The 21,217-nt window shown below is 42.6% G+C and overlaps 2 protein-coding genes across 5 annotated transcripts in view; both read right to left on the bottom strand.

The window, feature by feature from the left end:
- Positions 1-847: 847 nt before the first annotated feature.
- On the bottom strand, positions 848-3,246 carry Rpl37a (ribosomal protein L37a). Its single transcript, XM_090354781.1, has 4 exons — positions 3,140-3,246; positions 2,735-2,863; positions 2,457-2,539; positions 848-969 (listed from the first exon to the last, which is right to left on the bottom strand). The coding sequence occupies exons 1-4, from the start codon at positions 3,140-3,142 to the stop codon at positions 906-908; spliced, it is 279 nt and encodes a 92-aa protein (XP_090210907.1). The 5' UTR covers positions 3,143-3,246; the 3' UTR covers positions 848-905.
- A 2,002-nt stretch (positions 3,247-5,248) lies between these two features.
- Positions 5,249-21,217, bottom strand: part of Smarcal1 (SNF2 related chromatin remodeling annealing helicase 1) — a 60,646-nt gene continuing 44,677 nt past the window's right edge. For 3 of the 4 annotated variants that reach the window (XM_090354776.1, XM_090354778.1, XM_090354779.1), the window contains exons 15-18: positions 15,374-15,556; positions 14,099-14,199; positions 13,087-13,183; positions 9,039-9,734 (exon numbers count right to left, since the gene is read on the bottom strand). In XM_090354776.1, the coding sequence (XP_090210902.1) occupies positions 9,513-9,734; positions 13,087-13,183; positions 14,099-14,199; positions 15,374-15,556 (603 nt within the window). In that variant the 3' untranslated portion in view covers positions 9,039-9,512. Of the gene's footprint in view, positions 6,006-9,038; positions 9,735-13,086; positions 13,184-14,098; positions 14,200-15,373; positions 15,557-21,217 lie in introns of those variants that run through there. The other variant, XM_090354780.1, reaches the window with a different exon arrangement.

Genomic DNA, 21,217 nt, shown 5'->3' with positions numbered 1-21,217 from the left:
TATCTATAATACTAGCTACTTAGAAGACTGGGATCTAAGAACTGCAGTTTAAAGCCAGCCAGGGCAAGAAAGTCCAGTAGAAAGCTGAAAAGTGGAGCTATACCTCAAGTGTTATATAGCACTAGCCTTGAACCAAAAAAAGTCCCAGGGAGATAGAGCCTGAGTTCAAGGCCCTTGCCCCCCAAAATTAAAAATTTAAAGATATTAAATATTCCTAACTCACACCTGTAATCCTAATACTACCCTCCTGAGTAGTAGATGACAAAAAGGCAGTCAGGGCAAAAAAGGCCCATGAAACTGCCTCAAAAAAAAAAAAATTGCCAGGCTCAGTGGCTCATGCCTGTAAATCCTAGCTACTCAGAAGGCCGAGATCTGAGGATCGCAGTTCAAAGCCAGCCGGGGCACTAAAGACCGTGAGACTTCAATAAACCACTAGAATATAGATTCCCTTCTTGAATACTTGTTTGTTAAATACGTCATTTGAAATATGATATGAAAACCAATGTTAATAAAACCTTAGCTACTGAGGAGACACAGCTCACATGGTACAGCACACCAGTACCATCAAAGTGGAATTCCTTAAAAGGAAAAATTGTACAATTTGTCTCAGAAAGTGCAACATTCAGACATATATACAACACCTAGCCTACAAAGCTTACATCTTCCTATACTCCATCACCAGACTAGAGACTGGAAATGTTTCCAATTCAAATCAGAAAGACTTCTGCTTCCCAAGTTCTATCAGTGCACAGTTGTGACTATCAGAAAATTCCAATTACTCATTAACTACAAATTAGTATAGCTAAGTCAATAACAATCACAAATAATTAACTGAAAAAGGGCAATGTTATTATATAAATTAACCCATTTATTGTAGGCTAGGGATATCTCAGATGGTAGAGCTTCTACTGGTCTTTTAATTCCTTCAGTCTTCTAATAGCAGACTTGACCGTGACCGCAGAAGTGGTGCTGTTAAGAAAAAGGCAGTTTCCAAGGTAATTAATTAAAATAACAAGAAAATCCTCACTGTAACATTACAACTTTAAGTCTGAATTTCAGTCTACCAATATCATACCAGTTAATTAAAACAATTAAGATTACTGCTCACACTGCTATATTCAGCACACATTATGCAAAAACTGAACTTGGGAGTAGGAATGGGAAAATGAAAGAAAAGTTAAAATAAAAGGTGTGACACTAATAAGAATGCACTTCGTTATAAGGGCAGAAGATGCAGTTCAGTGGTAGAATGATTGTTTAGCATATACAACACCCTGGGTTCAACCCCAGCACCCTAAGATAAGGCTTCACCACTCAAGGGACACCTGATAATCAAGTAAATCACCTCATGTGGATGTCAGGATATAAAAATGCTCATTCACTTCACATTACCCTTGTTCTCTCATTTCGCCTTAGGGCTTACATGTGTATGATCTTACTTTTCTCCCAAATTTACATTGTTAAATTAGCTAGTACTTCAATTCTTCACTTTTGATTCTTAGGCTAGGAATAGGTAGCTCTCATGGTAGAGTGCTTACTTTGCATGTCACACAGTCTCAAACCCCCAAGACCAAGAGGGTTTTGGGGGGAGGGGTCCTTAGCATCAATTTGCCACCTCTTAAATGAGGCTAGAGGTACACACAAATAAGGTAGCTTTAACTTCCCCCAAAATGGGTAAGCTTAAAAGACAAAAAAAAGAGGGCCGGGAGTTTGGCCTACTGGTAGAGTGCTTGTCTAGCATGCACGAAGACCCGGGTTCAATTCCTCAGTACCACATACATAGGAAAAAAGCTAGAAGCGGTGCTGAGGCTCAAGTGGTAGAGCTCTAGCCTTGAGAAAAACCCAGGGACAGTGCTCAGTCCCTGAGTTCAAGCCCTACAATTGGGGAAAAAAAGCAATATATCAGCAGATAATCTTAGTTAGCTCTAAGATCACCATTTTTCAAATGTCAAGGTTCAATAGTCAAAATCCACGAACTGGTGGCTCACACCTATAATCCTATCTATTCACTCAGGACAGATGTGAGGAACAAGGTTTGAAGCCAGCCTGGCAACCAAAACGCTGAAAGTGTGGCTCAAGTGGTAGAACATCAGCCTTTCGACAAAGCTAAGGGACAACATTCAAGCCCTGAGAGTCAAGCCTCAGTACTGGCACTTACACAAAGAAAAAAAAAAAATCCACTAGTGAACCTGCCCAAACAAGTAATGTTCATAATGACCCCAACTCTTTGACAAGATTCCAAATATGTAAATCAAGACTTCCCAACTTATATTACAGTAACGCTATATAAAAAAGCAAACAGCACCACTAAAGAATTTTAGGGAAAGACACCCAAAACATCTCACCTTCCTCAGGTACTATGAAATTAAAAATCAGACGAGCAGGTGCCAAAAGTGGAAAACAGCTTGTGCCTAGTCCACAAATAATGCTGAGTATCACAAGTAAATAAGACTCACTTGTAGGTCCAGGCTCCACCAGCCACTGTTTTCATGCAGGAACCACAGTGCCAGATGCCCACAGCTCGCCTCTTCATCTTGGTCTACAAAAAGAATCAATTTTCAACCTAAACTCTTCGGTTAGCCTTCCGGGAGAGTAAGTTAAGAAAAATCAACTTTTATAGACCATGAACCAAATACTTATTTACGCCCCAACTGCCAATCTGCATGAAACCACCTTTGCTGCCCCGGTAAAGCAGCTTCTGTCGCACCACCAGGGACCTGTGACCCCACCTTACCTTGCCACAGAAGGAGCAGGTGTACTTGGCATGCTGGCTGATTTCAATTTTTTTCACCATCTTCCGGAGTGAGGCACCATAGCGGGTGCCGTATTTACCGACGATGCCGACCTTCTTGGTGCGTTTGGCCTGTGCAGATGAAGGAACGTGGGGCAATTGAGAGTCAGGCCCTGCATCCCCGCACCTCACTTCACCTCACTTTCCCCATGTCCAGTGCCGCAATACCGGCGTTCCAAGCCTCCCCGCCCCTGCGCCTGCAATGAAGCCTACAAACGGCGGGAAGGGCACGGAAGCCGCGGTGGAACGCAAGACAAGACAGACAGATGGAGGACGGTGTAGGAGAAACCATCGACGGGACGGATGCGGATGGATGGAGATCTATGTCACGGAAAAACCAACACTCACCATACTGCCACAACTCAGGCCCAGGCCCAGAGAGGAAGAGCCCTCCCGCGCAGGCGCGGTTTTAGGCAGGAGACCGGAAGTGACGATGAGATCCTCTCTAGGAACTCAGCTCTATGGTCTGGAAGTTTCCTGCAGCTTGCTCCCCCTGGAGGCTGGTCTGCATATTACAATGATTTCCTCCTTGCTTGTCCACAAGGAAACAAACAGGTTTTAAGTGACTTTACTTACTGATGCTTGGCTTAAAGAAGTTCTTAAACCCTTAACACATTGCGGAATCGCATTGCTTTCTCCACTACACTATATAAAACTGCCTGATTGCTGACCACAGTGGTGACAAAAATCCAAGACAACTCCCAGAACAAGTTGTTGTAATGCTGGGCCATGTTCACTTAAGTCACATTTATGAGTGAGGGCAGTTTCAGTGATCAGAGTTCTGAAAGAACGAATATGAAAAGAGCCTGAAGTTCCCTAAGGAAAGTCTTATTTGAAAGCTGGGTAGAATTAACTGTTCTTGTAGAGTGTCACATTTTAGCTTCTCCTTGGGGTTCTCTAGTTTGGTTTGTTTTATGGGGTTTTTTTGTTGTTGTTGTGATGGTGGTGGTGGTTTTTTGTTTGTTTTTGTTTTTGTTTTGTGCTGGTCCTTGGGCTTGACTTCTGAGCTTGAGATCTGTCCTTGAGCTTCTCTTGGTCAAAGCGAATAGGCTGATGCTTTACCACTTCACTCACACTTCTACTTCTTGGTTTGTAGATGTCAACAGGAGATAAGAATCTCAGACTTTCCTGTCCCGGGCTGGCTTTAAACAGTGCCCTCCTAAGATCTTAACCTCATGAGTACTTTAGGATTACAGGCATGGCATCAGAAAGAATGACATCGCCCCATTTGTAAGGAAATGGAAAGACTTGGGAAAAATCATATTAATGAAGTAAGGCAGACTCAAAGGAACATAGGCTCAATGGTTTCCCTCATTTGTCATAATCAGTAGAAACCTTGGGCTCTCCTAGCAGAGCTTTACAATGGAACACAATCTACACACATAAGGCCATATAGTATGACTCTAAATGAAAGGACCTCTAGGATATGGAAACAAGAGATTTATCTTTGTATTTGGTTATTTGAAATTTGATAGGGAAGGGGGGAAAACCAAGACGGGGGGTGGGTGGTGGGGGGGAGGGTAATGGGTACCAAGACATGTGAAAGGGTATTAATGTATGTGAATTAATGCACTTTCTATCTGGCAAATATCATGTAACCCTTTTATTAATTACAATAAAAAATATAAAAAAAGAGATTTATCTTAAGTGATTGCTGTTCTTAATGTACTATGTTATTTCTCTTCTCTTTTGTTGCCCTTTGGTCTCATATTGTTACTGTATCTGACTTTGTTACCTGGTATACTGGATATATGGTTAATTGTTTATTTGAAATAGGAAAGGGAAGGGGGGAAACAAGATGATTGGGAGGGGTGGGGGAGGGAAATGGGGACAAAAACATGAGAAGGGGTATCAATGTGTGACAAGTAATGCACCTACTACCTGGCGAATGTAGCTGTAACTCCTCTATACATTACTCAGATAATTTAAAAAAAAAGAAAGGAAAAATAAAAATAAAAAAGGATCACAGGCATGAGCCACCAGTGCCCAGTGGCTCTCTGGTTTTGATGGCCTGTTCCAGCCTCTTGAGAATTTGCTCTCCAGGACCATACCTGAGGTATCAAGCCCAAAGCCTTAAAAACTGTCAACCTGCTCTTTAACTGCAATCATAACGGTAGCTATCCTCCCAACTGAGGTCCACAAAGGGAGTAGGATGTGCTCAAGGTGTCAGCCCATGCAGGCTCTGTCTTCTGACCATCCCCTGCCCCTGTGGATGGAAGAATGGCATGGGCCAAAGCAGTAATCCACTCTTTTCTTGAAGGAAAGGTTCTTGAGGATGATGTCAGACACTCTCCAAGAAAATGATCCCTGTTTGCTGAGCACCAGTTGCTCATACCCGTTATCCTAGCTACTCAGGAGGCTGAGATCTGAGGATCACTGTTCAAAGCCAGCTGCAGCAGGAAAGTCTGTGAGACTCATCTCCAATTAATCACCAGAACACCGGAAGTGGAGCTATGAACCAAAGTGGTACGTACAGTGCTAGTCTGAGCAAGAGTTCAGGGAGAGCGTCTAGGCCCTGAGTTCAAAGCCCTAACCACCACCACCAACAACAAAAAATGATACATTCCCAGGAACTATACATTAAGACAAAAATGCAGTCACAGTGGTGTAAACAAATGGGAAGGGTTAAGAAACTGGTGATGGTCTTCATGTTTCAATCTGAGCCTCACAGCCAAGCAGGAGTGATGCTAAGCTGTCCTAAGGTGGTTGAGCAGAAACAGAGGCCCAGTGCTGGGGCAGCCCACACTAAGTTGAGGTGAGCTCTCTGGCTCTCTCAAGCCTAATTCTGATTCCATTTAGAAAATGTGCTACCTCTCTGTGCATACTCTCCTGTCTCGGGCTTTTAGGGAAAGGGGGTGGGGCAGTGCATGAGGAAGAATGTGACAGAGAGCATCTGAAAACCAGCCATTCCATAATAGGAGGAAATTGCTCATATTCAGTGCAATTTTATCAAAACTGAACAATTCTCCCTAAATAGCAAGCCTGAGGCTGTACAAATAGCACTGTCATAAAATCAACCCTAAGTGACTTCAGAAAATTGTCTCTCTCATAAAGTCTCAATTTGTCTTATCTGTGGGGCAGTAGATCTCCTCTCCCATTAGAGGCCCATCAAGTGTGGCGGTCATTCACAGTGACGCATCCCATAAAAGTCGCAGTAAAAGTCTCTTTTCCGTCGTCAGTGCTATTTAGGAGCACTCAAAAGTGTGCTTTTCATCTGTGGAAAAATAAATACGTTAAAAGTCGCGCCCTTCCCCCCCAAAAGGAGTTCTAGCTGTGAAGGCAACTATCTCTTGTGTGAAACATGCTATTCTTGAAAGAAATCATGGGCACAAGCTCATGATTCTCAATTCTGATCATGCTGGAGATGCAAAGGGTTTTACTTGCTGATCGTCACAGAACCTGGTAACCATAGACAAAACCCAGGCCTGCACATCGTTCAGGCACAAGTTGAGCCAAAGGCTTAGCAAGAGGAAGCAAGGCCTGCATACTGAGAAAGAATCAGGGTGTCTAAAGTGGATTCAGAAGTGCAGGTTCTTTCCTTTCTTCCTTATCTCCCCAGATTCTTTTGAAAATCTGTATAGTTGTTGTCAATGGGGGTTTCCAAGGGCATTTACATGGGCAATGTGACCAACATGGAACAGTATAGAAACACTTCAGCATGAGTCATTTTCAGTGTGACAAATGTGCTAACAGTTTTTATTAGAACACATTCTGGATGCTGGAGATAAATTATCAATGGGCAGGTGCTGCTGACTCACACTGGTGACTCTCAGCTACTCAGGAGAATAAAATATGAGAATCCCAGTTTGAAGTTAGCCTGGGAAGACAAATCCAACCGACTCTTATCTCCAATTAATCAGTAAAAGCCAGAAGTGGAGGTGTAACTCACATGGCCAAATGCCAACCTTGGGCAAAAAAGCCAAGCAGGAACATGCTCTGAGTCCAAGACCCAGAAGCAGCACACACACACACACACACACACACACAAAGTACTGTCTCCAACCCCAACTCTTTTCTCCACATCTGTGTGTGTGTGTATTGGTCTTAGGGCTTTGAACCAGGGTCTGTAAGCCATACCTCCACTTCTGGTTTTGTTTTTGTGTTTATTTGGAGACCAGAATGCCATGAACTTTCCTGTCTGGGTTGGCTCTGAACTGCAATCCTCAGATCTCAGCCTCCCGAGTAGCTAGGATTATAGGCGTCAGCCACCAAGCCCAGCTTGACTACCTCTTTAGTAGCCTTTTCTCCACTTGCTTCAGCTACCCGCACATCATCACATCCCAACCTCAGCCCTGGGATTGCTGCAGGAGCTCAATAGTTTCCTGGGCAATGCCTGTTCCTCCTGCCCTGTCTTCTACATACATACAAATTGATGTGAAATCCTAGCTTTCAAAGCTAAAATCAAACCATCTCATGTCTCTGTTCAAAAGCACCGAGTGGTACAGATGTGCATGCCCAACACTGGGAAGGCAGAGACAGGAGGATGGCAAGTTGGAGGCCAGTCTGGGCTACCTGCTAAGTCTCTGTCTCAAGAGATCAAATCAAACCTAAATATACCATTTGTTGATTTCTTTTTTATTCACACTCAAAACTACACCGAGATTCTTTTTTTTTTAAGGTCATGGGGCTTGAACTATGAGCATGGGTGCTGTCCCTACACTCTTCAGCTCAAGGCTACTGCCCTACCCCTGGGCCTGGGTGTTGTCTCTGAGCTCCTCAGCTCAAGGATACTACTGCCCTACCCTTGAGCCAAGCCCCACTTCCCATTTTCTAGTGGTTAATTGGAGATAAGAGTCTCATGGTCTTTAGTACCTGGGCTGGCTTTGAACCAAGATCCTCAGATCTCAAACTCCTGAGTAACTAGAATTACAGATATGTAATCCTCTTCTTTTTAATCTGAGACTAGGACTGGAATTCAGTATCTGTCACTTTTGCTAGCAGACACCTACCACCTGAGCCATGCCTCCAACCCAGTCCAGATTCTTTACGTTGAGCTATGAGCGCCACATGACTCAGCGCTTCTGATCTAGTAATATAATTACCTATTATTCTCGGCTGTCCCTATGGCATTCTACAGAGGGAACACAAGCACCATTAACCACAGATGGCAATTAAACAATTGAAGCATGGCTAGACTAAACTAAGATGCTGTGATACACATGCACTGGAATCTCAAAGACTTACATCAAACACATTATATATAAATTTATCTTTTTTTTTTCAAGAGTTGGGCATGAACTTCGGAGGTTCAGCCCTTGCCTGGCATATGTAAGGCTCTGAATTTGATTCCCAGCATCACACACACACACACACATACACACACACACGCGCGCGCGCATGAGTTTATGTTGAAATGGTGTTTTTAACATATTGGGTTCAATGAGTTATCTTTTTGTTTATTTGTTTTGCCAGTCATGGGGACTGAACTCAAGGCCTGAGCACTGTCCTTGGGCTTTCCCCAAGGATAGTGCTTTACCACTTGAGCCACAACACCACTTTTGGCCTTTGTATGTATGTGGTAGTGAGGAATCAAACCCAGGTCTTCATGCATGCCAGGCAAGCACCCCATCACTAAGTCAGTGGCTCAGGCCTGTAATCCTAGCTACTCAGGAGGCTGAGATCAGAGGATCACAGCGCAAAGCCAACCCAGGCACTAAAGTTTGTGAGACTTTTATCTTCAATGAACCACCAGAAAACTGGAAGTGGTGCTGTAGCTCAAGTGGTAGAGTGCTAACCTTGAGCTAAAGAGTTCAGGGACAGCACGCAGGCCCAGAATTCAAGCCTCATGACTGACCAAAAGAAAAAAAAAGTGAAGGCCAGGAGTTTGGCCTAGTGGTTAAAGTGCTTGCCTAGCATGCATGAAGACCCGGGTTCAATTCCTCAGTACCACATACATAGAAAAAAGCCGGAAGTGGTGCTGAGGCTCAAGTGGTAGAGCTCTAACCTAGAGAAAGTCCAAGGACAGTGCTCAGGCCCTGAGCTCAAGCCCAGGACTGGCAAAAGAAAAAAAAAAAGAAAAAAGAAAAAGAAAAGTGAAAATCACACAGGTGGCTTGCATTACACTGTCACTCCATGATATTACTTCATATTACTCTAAGGAGGAGCCAACAGACTATGGATGATATGCCACACCAGTCCACTGCCCGGTCCCATAGACAGTGGGCTATGAATGGGTTTGCCATTAAGACAGTTAAAAGAAATGTCAAAAGAATACTTTGGAATACATGAAAATTTTAAAAAATTAAAGTTTCAGTGTACATAAAAAGAACTTTATTGGAAAAGAGGACTTACAAAGTATTGCTTCTTCTGTTGAATAAACGCCACAAAAGCATATTTTTCTTCTCTACAGTGAGTTACTATCAGCACTTAGGCACTGTCTGGCACAAATTAGGGGCTCTACACAAATAGTCGTTAAACTCTTAAGACCTAGGTATTGAAGGTTGTGTAGGGAGCATTTCATTATTTAAAGAATGTGAATTACCACAATTATAAGCCACTCTCTTTTTCTAAGGTTAATTAAGCCCCCAAGCAAGCCCCCACTTAGAAACATAAGGGTGGAAGGATAGAAATACTGGGATACCACTGGGCTTGGGGACAGACCCAGATACTGCTGTGTGACAAGAGGAACACAGGCATTCTAAACAAAGTTTCTTCTTTTCTTTGAATAAATTCCATGATTTTTAATTGTTCCCCCCACACACCTTTTTTTCCCTGGATCCTCTTAGAAAGGAGAGGTAAAACTGGACCAGTTATCAAAAAATTCAAATTTCCCTTTCTTTGGTGGACTGGCTGTCAATGTGTTTTCATCCAGAGAACCACTTTCAGAGGTGGTTGAAGTACTTCCTGGGTCAAAGGACTCTGCTGCCTCCAGGAGCTCTATGTCACTTCCATCTTCCTCAAATGACTTCTGGAATAGGTCATAGATTGTCTGCTGCTTTGGGTCCTTCATTAGAAAAACAAAAGAAAAGGTAAAAGGAAGAACGCAGGTTTCATCACTTCCCGTTCTACTGTACCCTTCAAGAGAGTTCCAAGATGACCGACAGTACATTTTATGTCATCTGGGAGCTACAAAGCAATGGACCAAGCATCTCAGTAAATGATTTATCAATAAAGCAGCCTCCCTCCTTTAGTACCTAACATCCTCTCTGCTGCTCATTGGGTTAGGAATAAAAAGGGATGGGTGTGACAGTAACAAAGGAGCTGTTCCTCCACTGTATGTTATGTTGGAGATATTTTCTCCCTTCCTCCCACTGTGGGATCTTACTTCCTCTTAGCCCACCTCTTTTGCAGAGTGGATACCTATCCCTGTGTCTGATGACGTTCAAGCCAGATAACCAAATTGCCCACTGGCTACATCTGTTCATTGTCAACAAGGGACCATCAGTGACAATTATGAGAATGATGAGCTCATATTAACCCTTCTGCTAAGCTCTCCTAGCCCATTTAAATATTTTAAACATCTCCATGGATATTCACAGTTCCATAAAACTAATCTCGGGTGTGTGTATGTAGAGCTGGAGCTTAAAGTCAGACCCTGAGCTTCTTTTACTCAAGGCTAGCACTCTACCACGTGAGCCACAGGTCCACTTCCAGCTTTTTCTGTGACTAATTGCAGATAAGAGTCTCAGAGACTTTCCTGCTGGCTCTGAATTATAACCCTCAGATCTCAGCCTCCTGAGTAGTTAGGATCGCAGGTGTGAGCCATCAGCACCTGCCTTGGAATATAGCATTTTAGCCTAGTTGTATTCATGACTGATCATATCACAGAAGGATACAATAGTGGGGAGCAGCGGACCACCTGCTAGTTGAAATACCTGCTAACTTGCATGTGATTAAGGCAATGGCAATTCTACTGCAAACTTGGAGCATGCATAATTAATTGGGAGAAAAGCCCAAGATCAGATTAATATTTCATTTCCCCTCTCAGAAGGAAAGTTATATTACTGAACCATAACCTCTTTTGCATTTGTCTCCTGTACAGGAGGTAATGTTTCTTTTCCTAGCTGTTAATGAAAATGTCTGCCCTATCTTAATAAAAATAAGCTGGTACGGCTTTAATCAAAATAAACACTGATTGTCCTTTTTATCTCTGCACTCAAGAGAACAAGGTTATGAGGAAAGGAGGACTTGGTGTCATGTGGCCAATCATCTTTGTGCCTCCGGGAGCCCTTCCCACAGCACCATGTAGATAGAGCATCTGGAGATTCACAACCTCCATTGGAAGTTGGTGGTCCATTGGAGCCACCATTGCAAGGAGGGTCTTGGGAAAGATCTGCTATTGTCCATGAAGGACAAGTGGTGGTTACTGGTTATGATGACCATGAACGTGGATCTGATTTACTGCACCATTCTTTACACTAAGACACCAACTATTTATGATATTAATGGTATTTTTAACTTGTCCATTTAACGGAGAGGAAGAATATCTGAAGAGGTATAATCTGGATATGTTTGTAAGTAGACTCATGAAATGAATTAAAAAATAAATACTGATAAATTTCCTTTACATTATTTTGCACTTGTAATTTAGGCAGAAATTATTAGCTAATTCAGAGTAACTGAGGGAAGATCAAGATGAGAAAACGAGCTCAAATGGGAATATTTCTTTTCCAGTGGCACAGGGCAACCTAGATTCCGTCAATACACAAATTCATCATTCTGCTGAATAAGCTTCAAAAGCTTAAAAATAAGATTGTTTTAAAGTTGGCTTGTAATTGTTTTTGTCTAAAAGGACAATTTATAGTTGATACTTAAAAATATGGTCAATATGATCATTATGGTCAATAATGACACAAGGAACAAAGGATTGATTTGGTAAGTGAATGTAAGCCAATATTCAAACTTTTCTTTTTTTTGTGGGTTATGGGGCATGAACTCAGCCTGAACACTGTCCCTGAGCCCTTCAGCTCAAGGCTATCACCTTACCCTTGAGCCAAGCCCCATTTTCCATTTTCTAGAGGTTAATTGGAATAAGAGTCTCAGGCCCTTTTGTGCCGGGCTGGCTCTGAACCTTGATCCTCAGATCTCAACCTCCAGAGTAGCTAGGATTACAGGCATGAGCCAGCAGTACTGGCCTCAGAGTGTTAATTTTAAAGTCACCTACAAAATCTATCCATTTAACGCAACTTCCAGTCGACAGCAATGGCAGAGGAAGGAGAAGGCACCTCAGTCCCCTGATGAGTACACTGTCACAAGGCTGCCTTCCTGAGGCCCGGACTTGCCCAAATCCTTGGCCACCTGAGCTCATTGCTGATTCTCTGCTCCGTGGTGTCCCACTTCCATGGAGCCACAGGAGGCCATGGCAGCCATTGGATCAGCATATAGCCACGGCAGGCATGGTGGGCCTAGGGTTATACTCTCCGAGATCAACTAGCTCCCTCTCTGGCTCTGACAAAGGCTATCTGGCTATGGGATGACGTATCCTGGCCTGTGATAGCCCTTCAGAATAAGGGCTGATGCTACAGACATGATGTCATGGACCAAGTTGAGAAGCCTTCCAGCTTGTGCTAGTTTCACATGCCCTGGTGGCTTTTCATTGTGTCTCAGTTTTCCCCATTATAAAATGGGTATAAAATTAAAGGACAGAAAGGACAGACTACTTCCTTGAAGTAGTACATGCTATTTCAATGTCTTCTCTGTCCTGTACTGGAGACAATTCTGTAGTAGCCCTGCTATGATTGGTGTTGCTACCGTACTTTGTGTATGGGTGACAATTCAACAGCTGTCTTGAATTTCTCACTATTTCTGATGGGCTTATGGAGAAGCAGGATTTGGAAGCCTTGGTTTCTTGAGAATCTTCTGGGGCAGGTGAGATGCATTAGGATTCACTGCTTCTGCATAAAGGGCTAGACACTGGGCTGCTCTAAGCATGACTGCAGGCCCTGTTTTTGTTGTTGTTGGTTGTGGGACTTGAACTCTGGGCCTGGGCACTGTCCCTGAGATCTTCAGCTCAAGACTACCTACCGCCTACCACTTGAGCCATAGCACCACTTCCCATTTCTAGTGGTTAAGTGGAGATAAGAGTCTCATGGACTTTAGTGCCCAGGCTGGCTTTGAACTGTGATCCTCAGATCTCAGCCTTCTGAGTAGGTAGGATTACTAGTAGGCATGAACCCCAATGCCTGGCTCTTTTTTTTTTTTTTTTTTTTTTTAAACTCCACGGTCAAGTGAAGCCCCAGGGCCAGACATAGTCTGAGGAGTGAATCACACCTTACATTCTTAGGTCCCAAGGGCTTGGCTGACAGCTTGAAGCCTTCCCTCCACTCCAAGGATGGGCAGCCAGGGGCTGGCTTTACCTTGTAGAAGTAGTCAGTGGCTTCGGTCATTTCTGAGAAATTGGCTTCGGAAAGGCCAGCTTCTCCCAGAACTTTAATCTTCTCTTGAATCATGGGCCTGTGGGGGAGAAATGAAGTATAGTGAACACAACTTGCCAGCAGTAGCAGCTGATTAGAATGAAACCACCCTGCTCATCTTTCAGGGATAGTGAGGTGGTAACTGGTTCCCATCTTTGCATCTTACAAGGCCTCAGGATCTACCCTGAAATATTTATCCTGCTCAGTTGTAACCAGCCTCCATGTCAGGGCTCATTAGACCTGGTTCACTATGCTTCTTCCTAACGTAGGATGTGCAAGAAATAAACACTGCCTCACTGTAGGAATTTTGCTAACCTGGCGATGTTATGAGCTGCACAATGAACCAGTCCTCTGAACACAGAGGGGAGTGAGTGGACTGCAGAGATAATACGCCTTAGTCATCAAGGGTGAACAAAGGCGTTAGTGGGTATTAAGGAGATGACTGAGAAACTTAACATCAGGAATGAAGAAATGGGACTGGGAAAAAGTAGTGGAGAATTTTAGCTTAGGTGATAGATGCAAAACACTGGGGTTACTAACAACAGCGCATGGTCCAGGCTGAGCCTGTCTCTCTGGGCATCCAGCAGCAGCAGATGCAGACGACTGATGCAGCGATCATCCCACACATCGTAAAAGAGAAAAGGAGGCTGCTTGTCCTAACAACTGTCGTCATGGCTGGGTACAGAGCCATCTGCAAACTAAAGCATCTGTATCGTTACAACCAGTTCCTATTGGGCTCCTCTTCATCTTGGGCCAGTGGGAAGGCAGCCACCTCCCCTTAGTCCTACAGGAGTCTCTGCTGCACCTTGCAGGTCCCCAGAGAATGACAGTGTCACAGCGGTGCCATGACTCCGAAGGCCTCGGCAAAAGTGGAAGTACTTCCGGAACACAGAAAATGGTATCCTCTGGGTCCACCCTCACTCAACTCCGCATCCATCCGTCCAGTGAGGCATACCAAAGGTAGTCATCCGCTGTGCCTTTTGCAACCAGGTAGTGAATGCCCACGGAGCTTGTCTGTCCGATGCGGTGCACCCGGTCCTCGGCCTGGATCAGTACCTGTGTGCCCAGGGATCAAGACAGCTAGGAAGAGGCCTGAAGCACACAGCCCCATGTTCTCAAGCCCCATCTCAGCCCTTCCTCCTCACAGCACTTCACTGTCTCTCAGACCTGACGTTTAACAGTAGTTAACCCTGGTGGGGGACTTAGACTCTTCTAGGATCTCTGTGGAGATGCTGAGTGCTGGAGTGAAGAAGATGCAGGCTCCATCATCAGGCTAGGTGCTGGGGGGGAAATTAGGGAAGCCTAGCACATTTCCCTCTCCCTCTCTTTTTGTCAGTTTTGGTAGTTGAACTCAGGGCCTAGACACTGTCCCTTGGGCTTTGGTGCTCAAGACTTGCAGTCTATCACTTTGATCCCAGCTCCACTTCTATTTTTCTGGAGGTTAATTGGAGAGCCTCAGATCTCAACCTCCTGAATACCTAGGATTACAGACTTGAGCCAGCTTCATCTTTTTTTTCCTTTTCTTTCCTTCCTTCCCTCCCTCCTTTCCTTCCCTCCTTTCTTCCCTTTTTCTCTTTTTATTTCTTTTGAGATAGAGGGTTGAACAAGGGCCTAATACATGCCAAGTAAGCACTTTACCATTGAGCTATATCCTTATCCCACCTCCAACACTTTATTTTTTGCAGTGTTGAGAACTTAAGCAAAGATTCAGCACATGCTAAGTATGTACTTTACCAATGAGTGGTACTACCAGTCCAGTTCAAACAAATGCCCTGCACCGGTTGTGGCAGCCTTCAGAAGGCTCAGGCACATGATATCCAGGGAACACACAGCACTGTCATTCTGTGTGAGGACCTCTTGACTGAGCAGCTCATAGAGATGGCTAATAAAAAGGAACACTGGCTGAAACCCAGTAGGCTGCAATCCAATGCTGCTTCATGTGCCCCTAAAGGTTCAGCTCTGCAGTGCAAGCTGACCATCTCAGCGCCCTGGACCCAGTTTCCTCATAGAGGAAAAGAAGCCTAGTGCTTCTTTACAACTGCTTTTTCCACTGAGAAGATGGAGCCACTGACCCTGCAGAGTATCATGAAGAACCTAAGAAGCAGCCAAACGAGTGAAACTGTCATGCAATGAAACTGGACAGGAGAAACTTTGCAGACCCATCTCCTTAACCACCCCCCCACCCGAAACAAGCATGCCCAGGGAGATTCTAGTCCTCTTTGCCCCTTACCCCTGGGTTCCAAAAGAGCTCGGCAAACACCACTAGGTCAGCTGAGGAGAAAGTGAGGCCCATGTTGGCGGCAGTGATGGACAGCACTGCTACTGAGGGTCCCTCGGACAGCTGGAACCGCTGGCACAGCTCCTCTCGGTCGGCTGAGGGGGTGGAGCCATCGATGCGGATGTGCTGCACATGCTGCAGGGACAGGGGAAACCCAGGTGGTCTGTGATGGTGCCAGGGCCAGGACTGAAGAGCAAACCCACTCGGCAGGGTCTCAGAGACTATCCAGCCCTCTGCTCTTGGGCACAACTATACTTCCATACCACCCTAAGAAATAACTCGGGGATCCATACACCATGCTCAGGTTCCCCCATGGCAACACTGTGTGAAACTACAGTATGACATCAACCTGGACACTGATCTTCTGATTTCCCCTCCTGCGTGCACGTGTGCTCTACACATTCCTGTCACTCAAGTGCATTTTCGTGTAGTCATCTCCACAGTCAAGGATCCTTCTGTATTCTTTTAGAATCACACACATCTCCCTCCTTTCTCCTCAGTCCTTAATCTCTGCCACTAACTGTTCTGTATTTCTAAAATGTTTCATTTCCAGAATGCTATGCAAATGGGATTGGGTGATACGTGATTTTTGGGTGGGGGGGACTGACTTTTTTTGCTCAGTATTATTTTGTGGGGATTTATAGAGCCACTGGGTAAATCTGTGATCTCTTTGTTATTGAGGAGGAGAATCCACTTATGTGTATGCACATAATTTACGACTCATCCACTGAAGGACATCTGAGCCAGTGTAGTTTGGGGTGCTACATATAAAGCAGCTAAGAAAGGTCATGATAGATAATTCTGTGAACATTAAGTTTTCCTTCCTATCAGATAAACGCTGAAGAATCATTGCTGGATTGTATGTGACTATATGCTTAGCTTAGCTGTGTTAAAGGGCATTTACATTCACTCTTTCAAATGAACACTATAAGGAAGACAGAAATAGTTTATTTTCTGACATTTTTTCTCAATGTTTATGGTACAAAATTTAAAATAAAATTTTTATTTCCTGTTTTCTCCAATAAATATCATATTTTGACCAGCTACTAATAGTTTCCTAGCATTTGAATTTTACTGGTTCTAATTCATTATGAGTCAATAGTTTAATTTAGCTGTTTTTTAAATTTCTGCTTATTTAAGGAGTTTCCAATTTATCCTCAAAAGGAGGTGTTGGCAGCTGTCCATCCACAGGTGAATATATTCAAAAACATACAGTACATGTATACAATGGAATACTTCTCAGGGTGAATCCCAAAATATACTGAAAAACTAGATTTCCCCCAAATAAGTATACACTCAGATTGCATATTTATATAAAACTCTAAAAAAAAATGCAACCTAACCTAGTGAATACAGATAATGGAAGCTGAAGATGACAGGGGACAGAGGAAACATGGGATTGATGGAAATGCTCCATATCCGCTTCTCAAATTGCATGCTTTACGTGCAGTGTATTACATTACAATGATGGTAGACATGGTGGTTCATTCCTGTAATCCTAGCACTGAGGAGGCTGGAACAGGAGGACTGAAAAGTTCAAGGCCTGCCTAGGCTACACAGCAAGACTTTGTTATATAAAACTCTCTCTCTCTCTCTCTCACACACACACACACACACACACACACACACACAAAATAAAACATCTCCCCACCCTAAAAAACAATCAAGTACCAAGGCAAAAAGGAAATAATTTAAGGCTCCATAATATCATTGGCCAACTTCCCAACCCTAAGGAGAGCATGTTATCGTGGTGTACCTTAATGAACAGTGAACATCTCACATTTTAAACTCTAGGCTGATTTGATAGCAGGAAAGAGTATCCTGTAGCTAGGGTGTGATGATACACACTTGTAATTCCAGCACTAGAGAGGCTGAAGTAGGACTGTGGGTTCAAGACCAGATTTGGCTATAATGTAGTAAGATGCTGTCAACCTTTTTTTTTCCCCCTTCCTGATCTTTTTCCTCCTTCTACTCCTCCTCTCCTTCATCCAGACTTTTTTTTTTCTTTTTGGTGCTAGTCCTGGGGCTTGAGCTCAGGGCCTGGGCACTGTCCCCGAGCTTTCATGCACAAGGCTAGCTCTCTGAGCCACTTCTAGCTATTTTTTGGCAGTTAAGTGAAAGTAAGAGTCTTAAAGATTTTCCTGCCAGGCTGGTGAAAAGACTGATAATGAAACCTATTGCTATTATTTTTGGAAGGAGGGGTGGAGGGAGGAAAATAATGTAGGGGTGAGACTGATTAAAAATATGTAGTGGGCCAGGAGTTTGGCCTTGCCATAGAGTGCTTGCCTAGCATGCATGAAGCCCTGGGTTCAATTCTTTGATTGACACATACACAGAAAAAGTCAGATGTGGTGCTGACATTTTTTCTCAGTGTTCATGGTACACAATTTAAATTAAAATGTTTATTTCTTTTTTTTTTGCCAGTCCTGGGCTTGGGCTCAGGGCCTGAGCACTGTCCTTGGACTTTCTCAAGGCTAGAGCTCTACCACTTGAGCCTCAGCACCACTTCCGGCTTTTTTTGTATATATGTGGTCCCAAGGAATTGAACCCGGGTCTTTATGCATGCTAGGCAAGCACTTTAACCACTAGGCCAAACTTCCGGCCTAAAATGTTTATTTCTTATTTTCTCCAATAAATATCATATTTTGACCAAGCTACCATAATAGTTTGCCAAAGTTTAAATTTTACTAGCGCTAATTCATTATGAGTCAATAGTATAATTTAGCTGTTTTTCTATTTCTGCTGATTTAGAGGGTTTCCAATTTACCCTCAAAGGGAGGGTAGAGCAATAGCTTTGAGAAAGCTCAAGGACATTTCCCAGGCTCTGAGTTCAAGCCCCAGGACTGGCAAAAAAAACAAAAAACAAAAAACAAAAGCGTATATAGCCAGGCACTGATGGCTCACACTTGTAATCCTAACTACTCAGGAAGCTGAGATCTGAGGATTGCAGTTCAAAGCCAGCCAGGGCACTAAAGTCCATGGGACTCTTATCTCGAACTAACTACCAGAAAATCAGAAGTGCTGCTGTGGCTCAAGTGGTAAAGAGCTAGCCTTGAGCTGAAGAGCTCAGGGACAACACCCAAGCCCAGAGTTCAAGCCCCCTGACCAACAAAAATAAATAAATAAATAAAGTATGTGTGTGTGTGTGTGTGTGTGTGTGTGTGTGTGTACATACATATAATAAACATGTATGGAACTATAACAATGAAATCCTTCCCCCATCACTACTGATGCAAGCTATTAAAAATAATTCAAAGGCAGAGATCTAAAAGATGATCTAAGCATGATTTTTTTTTTCTTTTAACTCATCTGTATTTGCTACCTTTTAAAGCACACTGTGGGCACACTACATCTCCACACACAAGCTCTGCTGCTGAGTGGCTGTAATGTTTTTACAATACAACATCTAGTACACTTTTCTTTGGAAAACAAGTCCTGTGGAGTTCCTCCCATCAAGCTGCGTCTGCCTAACACACTTATTTCTAGGGACAGGCACATGCAGCATTAACTACAAGGGGTGGGAAAAAAAAATTGGACCCTCTCTGTTGAAATGTGAAATTTTCTTTAAATGTCAAGGTAAATATTCCAGAACACACGTCAGTGACCAAAGATTTGGTTTACTAAAGAATCTGGCTTAATAGCTTAACACTCCAGAACAAAAACATTAGATCACAACACAGCTAACAGCAAATATCTCCACCTGTTCAAAACCAAGGTGAAACTAGAAAAAGCATTACTAACCTCTGCTTTGCCTATCTAAGCATGATTTTTTTTTTTTTTTTTTTTTTTGCCAGTCCTGGGCTTGAGCTCAGGGCCTGAGCAGCACTGTCCTTGGTCTTTCTCAAGGCTAGAGCTCTACCACTTGAGCCTCAGCACCACTTCTGGCTTTTTTCTATGTATGTGGTACCTAGGAATCGAACCCGGGTCTTCATGCATGCTAGGCAAGCACTTTAACCACTAGGCCAAACTTCAGGCCCCCTAAGCATGATTTTTTAAGTATAGAAAAACTAAATAATGCAATATAAACAACTCAGAATTAACATTAATATTTTGTATATATTATTCAGGTTTTTTTCCTCTACATGGTAAATTTTTTGTTATGACTAATAAATATGCTTCTATCTAATATCTCTAATATATCTACACATACACACACACATATATATATACATATATATGTATACATATACGCATATGGCTTAAATCCAGGGGGCATAGGTGCTATCCCTAAACTTTTTTGCTCAAGGCTAGATTTCTACCACTTGAGCCACAGCCTTTTGAGAGGTTAAATGAATATATGAGTTTCACAGACTTTCCTGTCCTGGCTAGTCTGAATTGTAAGTCTCAGATTCCAGCCTCCTGAGTAGCCAGAATTACAGGCATGAGCCATATTATTTTTTTTAACAGCATATCTTAGACCTTATTCCATTCTAATATGTGCCAGACAAACATCATGAGCTTCAACTTTAAACTTTCCTTAGATATTTAAAGATTTAATGATCTCCAAAATGTTAGGCAGGGTGATTTATGATTTTTTTATGGCTACATAGACTGCAAGTTATTTAATGGGACATCTGCTGATAAACATTTAGGTTTCTAAATATAAACAAAATGACTAATATCCTTATAGATAGATCTTTCTTCACTAGTGTGATCTCCTTAAGATAAATTCCTAAAACAGAAAGTTTGGAAAAGTGTGTTCATTAAGTTGTTGCCAAATGTACAAATATATCAAGTATACACAACAACTATGAACAAATCCTTATTTTTTACATAATTTAAATCAAGATATCCTTTATATCTTTGTTTATATGCTTAGGAAATCATTCTCCATCAATTGATCAGGTCTATGTTAGTCTAGACTATATCTTATATATAGTTTTTAAATGTCTTTAAACATTCTTTTGTACTTATTCAGACTTGCTGCATGTCCTGGGATAAGATCTATTTTAGAGACAATTCCATGGGCTGCTGAGAAGAATGTGTAATGTGCAGCTACTGAAAGGAATACTCTGTAGATGTCTGTTAGAGCCATTTAGTTTCTGGTATCATTTGACTTTGAGATTTCTTTGTTGATCTTTTATTTGGGTGACCTATGCATTGTTGAGAATAGGGTGCTAAAGTTTCTCATTATTATTGCGTTGGGATCTATTGATACTTGTAAGTCAGTGTTAGTCTAGTGTGGACATGCCACTATTTGATGCACACATGTTGACAATTGTAATTTCCTCTTCATGGATCACTCCCATTATTAATATATCTGGGCTGGGATGTGGCAGTAGTGACAAGAGGGACAGATCATCAGAGAAGGAGGAAGGAGGATAAAATCCATCATAATAATCTATATACATGTGAGAAAATATAACGAAGAAACTCACGACTGGTTTGAGAAGGGAGATGAAGGAAGAGAGAGAAGGATGGAGGGGTAACTAATAAAAATGCTCATATCCATATATGTAGATGTTAAAGTGAAACATCCTGGTACAACTAACTGATACTACTAATAAAAAAAAAAAAACAAAAGAAAAAAGGAGACATAACAAGTATAAACACATATATAATTAAAAACAAAGCCTCAAAATACATGAAGTAAAAATGGATAGAATTAGAGAGCAGAGAGATAATGGAAGGAGAGAGTAATTGAAGACTTAAATATTTCATTCATGCTAATGGTCAGAATACCTAAACAGAAGATCAACAAGGAAATGAAAGACTTGGAAAACAGTCTAAACCAACTATACAAAACAAATTTTAATGGAATTCTGAACCCCATAACAGTGGACTATGTACATATGG

Source organism: Megascapheus bottae, chromosome 21, assembly GCF_031878675.1.
Source record: "Megascapheus bottae isolate mThoBot1 chromosome 21, mThoBot2.hap1, whole genome shotgun sequence".
NCBI lineage: Eukaryota > Metazoa > Chordata > Mammalia > Rodentia > Geomyidae > Megascapheus > Megascapheus bottae.
The sequence above is the reverse complement of the archived record's forward strand: the minus strand, read 5'-3'. Positions and strand labels throughout refer to the sequence as shown.